Raw genomic sequence first — 13,186 nt, 5'->3', positions numbered from 1 at the left:
GGAAATGGAGAAAATGTTTATGTAGGAGAAAAAATTGAGACAATGTCTGATTTTATTGATAGATACCAAGGAGGAAAAAGACATATCTAAGTCAATGACAATGATGGCTTTGGGACACATGTATATAAACTAACCATGACTAGGCTTAGGATAGAAATTAGAAAACAGTTAAGACAGGCATCAGAAGAAGGACTCAAGCTCTAGAACATCCCTCCAGTGGAAGCTGTAATGACTATAGATAACAAGTTTTAAAATTATATTTAGTAATTAAATGGAATTACTTAATTGTGTGGTTTCTTTCTAGCAGGGAGCTAAACTAGATAAACTGAAACTTCCTGGGACTGTGATCTATATGTTTTATTGACTGTTCCTTTTTTGATAATGGCAAGGCAAAAACTGAATTCCTTCTAGAAGAATGGCATAATCTATGTAAAGCCCTTGAATGCCTGCTGAATTGTTTTCTGTCCTGTTCTTTACACATTATTTAATACGCTTGGCACTTCTAAGTGTATTTTATCCTGATTAATTCAGAAGGTCTCTGAATCTTTTGCAGTTAATTTGCAGAATTAAGCTACCTATATAAAGTAGCTCATACTACTTATGGTGGTTTTCCCTCTGTCAATCAGTATGTTGCTCTAGTCACCAGCATTGTGAGGTTCTCTCTTCAGCCTTCTCCAAACTTACCTAATGGAAGCAATTTTATTTTATCTGCCTGTCTCAACCACTTAATATTCTATATCTTTCCTGAACCATTAATGAATATATAAACCCTATGACAGTATGGTACCTCTCACTGTCAAGCTTTTCTCCTGCTCTGAGGTGACCATTTCATTCCTTCTCTTTCAGTTAACATACTAAAATCAGAAGCAAGTCTTTCAGTTAATATAACTATAATTTCAGCACTTGCTGTGGTCTCTGGTAATTGTAACCTCAGGCACTACCTCACATCTCACCTTTTTAGTGCTTAGTTTGCTCAGTAACCCTTTAATAAACATCTGATTAAAGGTTCTTGAACCTTGATCTGAAAAAGTTAAGGTGCTATGAATGCAGCAGAAAGACTGCAAGTGGTGGAGACATATATATAGTTGTTAATTTGCCTATTTAACATTTAGACATTATTTGCAGCATAGAAGCCTGGTACGCAGAATATGGCATTTAGTTGGATTCTAGTAATTTCAAGCTTCATTTTCCAAACATAGGTTTTATTTCTGTATTGACATGTAAAATGATGAAAAAATACCACTGAGACTCTTCACTTGGAGCAGTTCTAAAACATGCAAAGGAGGACACCAAAAAATGTGGAGATGGAGGGAAGAACATCAGAAACAAGGCCAGCATAGGAAATAACACACAGCTATTTGGTGTGAAATATATTAGATTATATATGTCGCTTTAGGGTGGTAATGTTAATTTATTACATAGAATACACTGCTTCAAACAACACGAAAGTATGAGTTATTTATGGGGAAACATATCTGCCACGAGACTCCTAAAAAGAATTGAAGAGCACTTCTAGGTTTCCTACCTGTACTGTAAACCCCTTTTGCTCCAGATCCAACTTCTACTTCCCCTCCATGTGCCTTCTGTCCCACAGGGAGACAATCAAAGCCTCTGGGCCAAAAGGGATTAGTGTCAGCCTTTAATTTCATCCCAGTGATAACCAAAAGATCATGATCCAGGGCTTATCACAGCATGTACATTCCAGTTAGTCCAGACATAGTCTCCAAGAGTACAGAATGGCCAAATTCTCATTCTCTAGAGTTTAAAATCTAACCAACAACCTGAAATACTCTGCCTAATCGCAATATACATTAAATATTTTCCAATTTTATATTTAAAATCATTTGCTGAAAATTGTAAACCACATAAGTGCTTACTATGCACACATAATATTAAAAAATGCTGTAAACAGGTATCGAAAATAATTCTAATAAGAGATTGAAAAATTCTGAAACATATTACATATGCCTTGGTTTCTCATAATACAACATATTTACAAAAAAAATACCAAACAAAAAGAACATGGATCACTTTTAAAGTACAGACATTACGGAAGAACACACAACTAAAACTTGTGGTGTTTATAGAACAATTTTAAGAGTGAGCGGTGCTGTCTCAGAAAGGACTATGGCAAGGGCAGTCAGGAAGTCCACTGACACACAGTTTCCCTTCTCAGTTCCTGTGGAACCCCAGTAACAATAAATAAGCTCCTTTTCTAGTATCCTCTGGGTAAAAGAGGCAAACTTCATTTAGGATCCCATATACAGGCTGAAAGATCTCTTTACTCACATAAATATTCTGAAGCTGGCCTTTAAAAACCAGAAGAGCAATTTGATAGTGTTAATCTACATCAAATTAACATGACTTCAGTTTCCAACTTTTCATTGTATTACAGCATTTGAACAGTACTTCCTACTTTTCATTTCAAATGAAACATATCAGTTGATTTTGTTCTGGAAAAAGCATTTCTACTGAAAGATAATTCTCAAACCCCTTTCTCAAATGTCATGAAATATAAGAATCTTATATTGGAACTCAGGAGGGTATTTCAAATTTCAGTTCTCTGTTCTAATAAGCACTAGTTGTTTCTCTACAAATAAGATGGTCAATATACAATGGAATATCTCTGAGCAGACAACATTTCAGGGAAAAACTGTTTTTTAACCAAGAAATCGCTGTCCTAGAAGAACAGCTTTTCTTCCTGTGTTGGTCCCCATAAAAATCTAAGTAATTATCTGTATTTCAGCAATGATATACAAGTGTGATTTATATTTATCTAGGTCTGGGCTGTATGCACATTGGGAGTTTCACTGGGTGTGGCATTCAGCAATTTATTTTGTGATAATTTTTTTCTGAAGACGTTTTCACTAGTCTAATATTATAGAAATTCCAAGATGTCTATTACAAGTCTTTCTCATCTTTACTGCTTCCATTGTCCATTGTACAAAAGCAAACTACTTCTTCTCCTCCTCCTCCTCCTCTTCCTCCTTCTTCTTCTTCTTGTTTGTCTTCTTCTGTAGGAAAGGCATTTTCATTTTTCAGATTTTCAGAGGCATTGTGTTCAATGTTATTTAAAGAAGTGTCACACTTCAGAAATGTTTCAGAATGACAGGTTTCTGCTGGATCTGCCAACATGGGAGAAAATTTTTCTCCAATATGAATTAGGCTTATTCTTAGGGTTTGGCATATTTTTGGCTTTCTGTTGGGTAGCTCGCTGTTTGTGCCTATCACAGGATCACTGGGTATGTGTTTGGATACATTATTTTGACAGTTGCTGACTTCCACAGGTTTTACATTCATATCCTCTATAACATGTAACTTCCCTAAACTGCTTGTGTCTTTCAGTGCTGAAGATGCAAGTATTCCAAAGTTACTAAAAAAATCTAAGGTGTTATTAACATAAAACCTATTAAAAATATTATTGGCAATCTTATTGATACAGTTATTCTTCAGAGCCACATGATTATTTTTGTCTTTTACGATATCTTCACCTGGCCATTGTAAATGTTCACTGTCTTTGGCCAACAAACATGAACCCAGCTGGTTCTCAATATCAGATGCCTTTTGGTAGGCACATCCTCTCTGTTCCTCATTAATTGGTGTGACTGTCACCGTCAGTATTGGACAATGTTGGCCACATATAGCATGGAGTTTATCCAGAGAATCTTCTTCCTGAAGAGCACTTCTGTTAGCATTAGTAACATCTGTAGGCTGAGACTGTATGGGTTCGTCATTTAAAGGCTGTTCCAATGGATGCACCTTGTTATCAGGCAATCTAAATTCTACAGATGTGAAGGCTGCAAAATTGGTATCAGCCTGTGTGGAAAGATGTGGGGAAGTAGAACCGACCATGACTGATGGTTTGATCTTTTCTTTGTTTGCTGCAGGAAGGGGAGTGATCTTACCATTGTGGCTAGGTTTGCTTTTTGTTCTTAAGTCATCCTGAAAGGGGTCTGAATCACTATTGTGAGGTATGTTGAAGTAGTTGCAAAAATTTTCCGGGGGTTTAGCCATGTCTTCAAGTTCTGAAGAAGAGATTTCATTGAGGTCTGGGTACTGATTCAGATTGCCAAAGTGTGAGTACGGAACATCATCACTATTAGTATCAAGGACTGTGTCTGTTGATGTTGTATCCAGATTACCATACATTCCAGTCCGTTCAGGTGGTGATCTTCTTATCAAATGATTTTCTTTGAGAAGCCATTTGCCTTTATCTATCAATATTCCTTCATCCTCATTAGCTTGTACACTAGGTTGACAATGCTGCTTTGGAAATTCCCCTGAACGGTCATCAGTATAACTTGTCTCTTCTCTGTTAAGAGTAGGTTGTGGTGTTGGTAAAGAAGTGTTTTCTCTTCTCACTGTCGTGTCATCTTTGTTTATATTTATTGGAAATTCTTGTGAGGGTAGTGAAGAATGTGACAATTTCTCTACAGACCAAGACCTAGGTTCTTGAGAAAAATAAATGGTTTTTTCCACCACTGCAGAGTGGAACTCTTCAGTATCTTTTTGAAATACTTTTGACATATATGGAAATCCCCTGTGAAAGTCAGGCTTAAATGAAGCTTCCGTCTTGCCATAAAGTCGTTCAATAGTTCTTTTTACATAGCCAGTGTTATAATGTTTTTCAAGCACTGCTTCCTCCCCGCTTTCATTGGTCAAATCACTGGATGCTCTAAAGTTGTAATCACTCTCTTCAGTATCTGGTCTGTAATCTGACCAGTCTGATGTAGCAGGACTTTGTAAGCATTTTTTTAATTGAGAAGTGTCTGAACACATTTTACTCTCCGGTTCTTCTATTTGCAATTTCTGTTCTCCTTCGCTCATATCACATTCTGTAATTTGCTTTGATTCATAACAAAATGATAATGGAGAGACTGTAGATAACCTCTCAGAGGTTTCCTCACAAGTTTCTACATCTTCCTTGTCTTCCTGTACAGAATAATCCTCATTATTATATTCTACAGAGGTTTCAGCAACTAGTTTAAATTGTTTATTTGATTTTTTGTCATTATCTGCTGATTTTGGATCAACTTTCTTATCTTCACTTTTATCAGTAGTAACATGTATAATATCTTTTTCACCTTCTAACTCAGAAGTATCCTGATCTAAAGTACGATATTTATCATTAGAAGTTACACTATGAACTGTCGAGTTAGGTTCTACTGAAGTTTCTGACTCTTCATTATTGAATGATGTATCAGTGTTTTCCTCTTGAGATTTTTTATATAGGCTATCAGCCATTTCTTCATTTCTTTCAGGCAGCTCTATAGCTGATGCAAGGCTACAGGTATTTGAATTAGTATCAGCATATTGACCATCTAGCTGTGTTTTGGGAGCACTCAAATCTAAAGTCTCTGTTTCTCTACGAAGATCTTTCTGTATATCAAAACAGCTTTCTAATTCACCAGTCAATTTTAGAGCTTCTTCAGAATTTACACTGTCCCTTGGAATACAAGGCTCAATAGATTTTTCATTTTCATGCAAATGTATACCATTATGAATTTCAGATATGGGCATATTCTCATGGCAATGTGTGGAGTCCTGCTTTTTGAGCCCCCCCCCAAAGTGTAATAAGTTGTTTTCTGTTGATTGGTGAAAATGTGAGAAAGCAGCCTTCAATTCATCAACTTTCTCCATGACTGTAGTTTGTTTCAGAAATTGTAACTGTGTAAATATTTCAGAACAGCTACATGTAGTTTTTTGCATATCATCTTTGTTTGTCCCAATCAAACTCTCTCTCAGATTCAGTACAAGTAGCCAAGCTAAGAGGACATTGGAAGAAGAACCAAAAGCTGAAGGAGAAAAATCTGAAAGGCTGCAAGCTTTTCCTATACATCCACTATGTTCTTTCTGAAGACCAAGCAAAGTTGATTGTAGTTCATGTAGCAACATGCTAGACATGCAATTATTCTGAATATCAATTCCCATTTTCTCATTGACAATTGTGCAATCAACTTGAACAGCAACTTCAGATTTTTTTCTTTTACGTAGGTTGGTATCTTGAATATCAACTTCTGGCATTTTTTTATCATTGTCATGTGTTTCATGAAACAAGTGTAGTTTACCATCATGATGAAATTCTGACTTTAGGGAACACTTGGACTCTTCTACTGTAGTTGTATTAGCATGAATGAAAGAGTCAGTTTGTATTTCACCTGAATCCTTGGCTGATTCTTCTAAAGTTCCCAACTCACAAATAGGCTTTAATGTTTTTTTTGTCAGATTATGTTCAACCAGATGGTTTTTTCCAGTCACATGTACTTTATTTGTTATAAATCTGGTTTCTTTATCTATAGAAGCATCAGTATTTTCTTTAGGAAAATAACAGACATTGCTATTCTCTGCATTTCCTTCTTTTTTATTTATAGGGGGTAAGACAGAATTTGGTAACAAGTTTTTCAGCCAACTTTGGACATAGTTTTCAAGTGAATGCTTAACAACTTCCTCTTGAAAATCCTCCTGTTTTAGAGCCTCTAGTGTAATGGCTCTCTCTGACATACTTAACTTATTTGCACCTTTACTTAGATTTTTCTTCATCCCCTTTTGCTTTTTCTCTTTCTTTGATGACAAATTTTCCAAAATATTCTTTTCCTTTTCTTTTTCAAAGTTAAGATTCTTTGGCACTTCTGACAAAGAAATGACTGCCGAGTTGTTAGATGTCTGTTCGAAAGAATTGCTTGTGAGATGTGTGCCTTCTTTCTCAGTACTCAGTGTATTCTGACTGTGTTCTGATTCATTGTTTGAATCAATTGTCATTAAACCATCTTCACTCCTTGCAGATGAAACGATACTTTTTTTTTTGCCTGACTTCAATTTTACCTTGGCCAACTTGTTGTTATTACTTTTTGGGGTTGTATTAGATGATAATCCATTCTTCTCCACTGAATCCTGGTGATAGAACTCATCTTCAGGACATATGCTTTTGTCTGAATTGACAGACCCATCATTTTTTTTTACAAAAAAATCCATTGCTTTTTTCTGAGGTATTTCAGAATAATTATCCATAGCCTCTGTTGTGGAATCCTGTGTGATTTTGTCTATGATATGCATTCCCTCATTTTTAATTATCCCTGAAATTTCTTTATCTTTTTGATTTTCATATGTACCTTGCTCTGGAAAGTTAGATGATTTTCTTTTCTTCTTCTTTTTGGTGAAGGAAGATGCAGCTTGACTGTCATCAATGACATGAGTTGCCGCCACAGATTCAATCCTGACACTGATTTGATTCTCACTTTCAGTAACAGTAGGAAAGAATCCAGTTGTTGGGTTTATTTTCTCAGTAGGAGCTTTACTAGTTGGAGGTACCATCATCTTCATCTGGCTGTGTCCTGGACAGGCTGAATGCACTGGATCTTGAGAAATAGGTAATAAATCAGCAGCTTTGCGTTTTGTTTCTTCTTTTGACTGACATAATTCTGAATATGTAATGAAAGAACTCAGTGATCTTTTTATTTGTTTAATATCACATGACGTATGGATGTGGTCTGCTGAACCTGGTCTAGCTGCCTGGTAAATTTTTGATGATGGTATGAAACCACTGATGTTAGCTTTGCAGGTTGACACTAAACTGTTATATGTACCTTGTTCCACGACTGATTTCTCCAATATATTCTGCACCAATTCATCTTCATCAGGCAGTTCTAATGTCTTCGTATTTGTGGTTTCTATTAAATCATTACTTTTGTGGCTTACTTTAAAAAGCATTTCTTCTTTTATATTCTCTGAAGAAAGCTTTAATATATCATTGTCACTCATCTCGCTAAACTTTGGATTACTGACACTTGATTTTTTTCTGCTTGAATGAGCTACCATGCAATACTGAGATTTATTTTCTCCGTTCTGTATTTCCTCACTGTAGGAAAACTGTCCTATTGTCTTCTCCTGAACCTCTTTCTCAGATACCAAGGTGACACTTTCAACTATGGCTTTTTTTTGTCTAACACGCCTTGGCCCAGGGGTGGGAGGCCTATAAAAACGAGGCCTGATATTATCCTCAGGTACATTGCTTACATCTAGATCTGCAGGATTGTCCTTCTCACACATATGACAACCAGCAGTTTTTAAATCAGACTCTGATTCCTTGTCTGACACTTGGGCATTGAATTGCTGTAATGAGTCTCCTTCTTCTTTATTGTAGCTCTTCAAAAATGGAGCATCTTTTGGTTTTATGTGTTCTGATACATTTACGTTAGATAAGCAGTCTTCTGCACACATTGCAGAATTGCAAATGGTGGTATTTTTGTCATCAGAAAGGCCAGCACGACTTACAGTGGTTGTCCATTTAATGGTTTCTTCCTCTTTAATTTTGAATCGAACTTTCATTTCCACTGTGATACTGCCATCTTGATTAAGGTGAACAGATTTCTCAATGTCATCTTCGTACTGTGCCACAGATAAGTCTTCACCAGTAACTGACTGATTTCCTCCTATACCATTATGGCTGTCAGGAACATAGGAAGAAGGGGAGTTGTTATCATTTGAGTTGTTATCACTGCTGGACCCTTTATCAGAAGAAACTGAGAATATCTGAGATCTTGAGCTAGAGCTCATTTCAGCAATTACTACCAATAAGTACATTGAAAGAACCCAAATTCATTCAGTAGGTGGAAAGTAGAGCAGACAAATAATCATGCATGAGGATCCAGATGATGAGACAGCAGACCAGCAGCAAAGGAAGAGAAAACAAGAAAGGAGAAAAATTAGTACAAAATAAGATAATGAAGTGTGTTTATTTTACCAGAGTATTAGAAAGTAAAGAGAAAAACATGACTACTCTTGCAGTTCATTTTAAGAAGTTGTTAGAGAGAGAAATACAACCAATTTTTAATACAGAATCAAGCATTTAACTACTTTTCCACTTAATTTTATTTTGCAAAAGGTTCTATCTAATGCCAGAGCTAGAGTCTTATTTGAAGCTCCAAAGCCTAAAAAAAGTACTAAATACTCTCATTTTATACTTAGTTGAGAGCTGAGGTTGCCTTGAACTTTTCAAGGGATTCACAGGCCCTCGCTTGTTTGGGCTTCAAGCTACCAACTTTACTTCTTCTTCATGCCTGAGTGATCATTAATATTTCATTTCCTAATAGTTTGTACAGTTAGTGCTAAAATGTGTCAGTCAAGGTGAACATATATCTCCCTAGGCTTAATCCAACAATCTGCAGCACATGAGTAATTACTGTGAGTAGTGTCACTGATACATGAATAAAGGGTTCAGATCCAGTCCCCTGGACTGACCTTCTATAGAGAAGTAAACATTGAAGCACTTGAACTTCTTCTAAAATCTGAATTTAAATTGTGACATTCTGAGACACGTTTTATGCTACAGTACTGTAGACAATGGTGCAAAATCAGTAAAGCCAATGAGAATACTTCCAGTCTTCAATTAATTTTGATTATGGCCTGATATGTTTACACACACATTAAATATTCCCAAAATATGTTTTGATTACTCTGTAATAACTTGGCTTTTAAAAAATCTTATCTCATCTCTCTAGCAGTTGTCACTGAAGAGGTGAGAGATGAAAGAACATGAGATAAAAATAAAGTTTTGCTGTCTTCCAAGAACTTCTGCATGTGCGAGGGAAACAGTGCATGTACACCCACACAAAGACATCCACAACTTCTACTGATACCTAAATATATAGGAGCTACCATTTAATAGAAAGGTTTCACTTGCAGAAAGGTATTTTAATACATGTAATATGTTAACTTATCCACATAGCTTGAATTTAAACATATTTTTTTCTAAAGTGAGTCTCAAACGGTCTCAAATCAAGGTTTTCACAATTAACATATTACTATTACAGATACGTATCTATAATTTCAGGCAGATCGCCTTGCAAGTTTCCCAGGTATATGCTTTACCATGAACAGAATCAGAAATAAAAGTTTGTACTAACTCCTCTAACACAGACCAGACCTTATGCTTCCCAAAGTAAAAATCTCACCTTCTCTGTCTCAGGAAACGGAATTGGAACAAAGCACCTGAAATCTGATTCTTCAGGCTCTCACATCATCAGTGATGTCTCCTACACAGGATACTTATGAATTTCTCAGGTTAAAGACAAAATATGGTTGTTTTTTTCTCTCTCTTTCTGCAATTGCTTTAACTAAGGATTAGAAGAGGGAATTTATCAGATTCTCAGCTACTCCCATTTTTTACCATCGCAAGACCCAATCTCTGGCTCAAAGAAAAATTTGGGTAGGACATTTTGTTTTTGCAGAACTTTCAGTCTCAAAATGTTCTTATTCATTCTCTCTTGACTCATTAATTTTGCTCTGCAAACAGCTCTCAAGCTGTGCAAGTCAAAGAACATGAAGGTTGAGAAAAACTAAAATGAATAGCTTGGTGGGGACATAATAAACTGTAAGGAATGTGGACGAAACTCCTTCAAGTAAATGGAAGCCAAGTGTCTTACGTATCAAAGTGCTCCATGACACAGTCAAGATTACCATGGAAAGTCTCAGTACATTAACAATTACAGTGTTCCCTGGGCTCTCCAGTACAGCATACAGCTGTATGAAGAGTACAAGGTACCTCTGGATTTAACAAGTTTCCCCCTAGACAGTACCTTTGCCCTACAGGATGCTCTAATGCTGAGGATTCCCACATGACCTAAAGCTCTGGTATCGCAGCATTTTGTTTCCCTCAACCTCAGGCTATTCAGCTAGCCTGGCTTCTCTCCAATAGCTCCTCATGTTCTTGATCATCCACTGGCCACTTCACACTTCTACAGACCTTGTCAGTGGCACAACTCCATGACTAATCAAAGGGAAAGTACTTATTTGTGTATCTTTTCCCAAACTTATCCAAAAAACATGTATCGCAGCCATGAGGATGTAGGAAAGGATGACACTGTTTAGACAAAAGCAGCTTGAAAAACACAATGAATTTGCGAGTGGATCAGTGCTATTTGGGTGTTTTTCCTGTTTATGTGGAGCATGGGACACAGGAAAAAGTGAAAGTCATGACAATGATAAGCCAAACCTCCACTTGCTAAGGTAAGCTCTTGAAACTGCACAAAAGCTTTGCTCAAGAAATTCAGTCAGTTAAGAGAGTGAAGTAGCCTGTGGTTTCTCTTTTACCACTGCCGTTACTAACCATGACACCAAAAAATTAATAACAATGACAATCAAGTGCATTAAAATAAAATATACTTATAGATTTGCATCCATATTCTAAATAAGTCTGAAAGAAAATATGCAAACTAGCTGAGTACATAGCAGAAACTTACATTTTAAAAAGAACATTAATACTTTGATCTTTCTTATGCTTATAGAGGAGTCAGAGCAGATATAAACAGTTTCAACTGGCCTTTTTGAATATCCTTGATCCTAGTAAGATTGTCATGGTTTATGTCTTATGCTAAGAGAGGTAAACCAATTAATAAAATACAAATTAATTCAAAGAACTTACTATTTTCACTTTCTGACTTGGCATTTGCTTTTGGATACACACGATTTGCAATTCCAAGCAATTTAGCAGGACGTGAATACCCAAGAGAATCATAATTGCTTGGTTTAAAAGGCTCTCTCCCCGCTGCGACTACAGCTCCAGAGCACAATATCAGGGCCTGAAGATTAGGAACCTGGGAAAGAAAAGTAACATTAAATTCTCTGCCTTAGTAACCACAAAAAATAATGTAAGAGATTTATCCCTTTCATGCTTTAATATCTTCACTTCTTAGTCTCTACATTAGTTTGCAGCAGGCTATTAAATATGTATCACAGCATGGAATTAATTTTTCAATTCCTATAAGGCAATTCCTATCTCTGTAAGGGTATGTCTTGTTATATAAATATATTAGAAAAAGACTTCAAGAAGCAACTTGGATCCAGATCAAAACTTTCTTATAATTTACTTGTTTGCATATGTAATTTTGTTTCATCATTGCACAGTGACTGTTCATAGCCATAAAACAAGAATATACATTTGGAGGTAGGTATAATTATGAACATGTATTTGGAGGAAGAAAGGGGAAATTGAGAATACACCAGAAGTACTTGACCTGTACTGCCACAGAGGAACAGGACAGCATCACAGAACAATATACATGGGAAAGGACCTCTGGAGGTCATGTAGTCTAACCCTCTGCTCAAAGCAGGTCTAACTGGATCAAGATGCTCAGAGCCTTGTCTAGCAGTTTTGAATTTATGTTCCAAAATACACTGCAAGATAAGTCTTACAAACTGCACTTCACTTACTTATAGGCAATATGGACAGTTTCCCAACCTAATACAGAATTTCACTAAATGGAGGGTAAATGCAAGATTTCCCTTGAACTCTTGGAGCTCTGCATGGAATTCTCTTTCTAGACACCTGTTAGGCAAAATCACAAGTGCTTTTCTGTGGTTAAACAACACACAGATAAAACACTAAGTGAGATAAAATTCTATAAGAGTGAGTTAAAAACCAGGATTATTGGTGCTGCATCTTCTGGGTTTAGAGGTACAGAACCTGGTCCATGGTTTGAAAACTATAATAGACAGTCAGATATCATAGTTCCAAGTAATTAATAGCAAACCACTCTGCATTTATGTAATGATAAAATATGTGTGGCTATTAGGTGCTACTTACCATATTTTTAAAACATTAAAAATCACAGATAAACAGCATTAAGACCAAAGAAAGTCTCTGTATAAATGGGTAAAAATATAGAATTCAGAGCACACCTGAAAGAGGCCTAAGTAAGAAAAAGAAAAGTGTTTTTTCATGATGACTTAAAATAAAATGTTATCACTTGCTTCTCTCTGATTGCAAGATTCCAGTATATTTCCTCCAAGCTAGTAGCCTTTCTGAAGGGGAAAAGGCATAGAAAGGAAACAGCTGAAATTCAGCACATCAGATCTTACACCAGACCAGTGTCCCAAGCTTAGAATTGATAAAATCACCTTTTTAATTAAAAATAATCTAGAAGAAATCATAGAAAAATTGTCAGTACTCATCTTTATTCTCACCTTTCTGCCATCAGTGGTATATAGTTTCACAACTGGATATTGCATTAACTCACTCATATAATCCAGAAAGGCCTCAAAAGTTTGTGTATTTTTCTTTCCCAGAACTATGGTGCGTCTGAGTCTTACATCCCCATTTTTGAAAACAAACATTTTTTTGGGAGTTGTTATTTTGCTTTCTCGATGGCCAAATCCATCTTCATTCTCCCTTGCTAATTGCACAGCGCGA

General features: G+C 36.1%; 1 protein-coding gene across 1 annotated transcript in view; it reads right to left on the bottom strand.

Annotated features, from left to right (window-relative positions):
• Nucleotides 1–13,186, bottom strand: part of RP1 (RP1 axonemal microtubule associated) — a 186,985-nt gene that overhangs the window by 169,590 nt on the left and 4,209 nt on the right. The window contains exons 4-5 of the mRNA XM_049828448.1: nt 12,961–13,154; nt 11,416–11,591 (exon numbers count right to left, since the gene is read on the bottom strand). Coding sequence (XP_049684405.1) covers nt 11,416–11,591; nt 12,961–13,154 — 370 coding nt within the window. The remainder of the gene's footprint in view (nt 1–11,415; nt 11,592–12,960; nt 13,155–13,186) is intronic.

Source organism: Accipiter gentilis, chromosome 2, assembly GCF_929443795.1.
Source record: "Accipiter gentilis chromosome 2, bAccGen1.1, whole genome shotgun sequence".
Taxonomy (NCBI): Eukaryota; Metazoa; Chordata; class Aves; order Accipitriformes; family Accipitridae; genus Astur; species Astur gentilis.
This window is presented reverse-complemented; position numbering and strand designations above follow the sequence as displayed.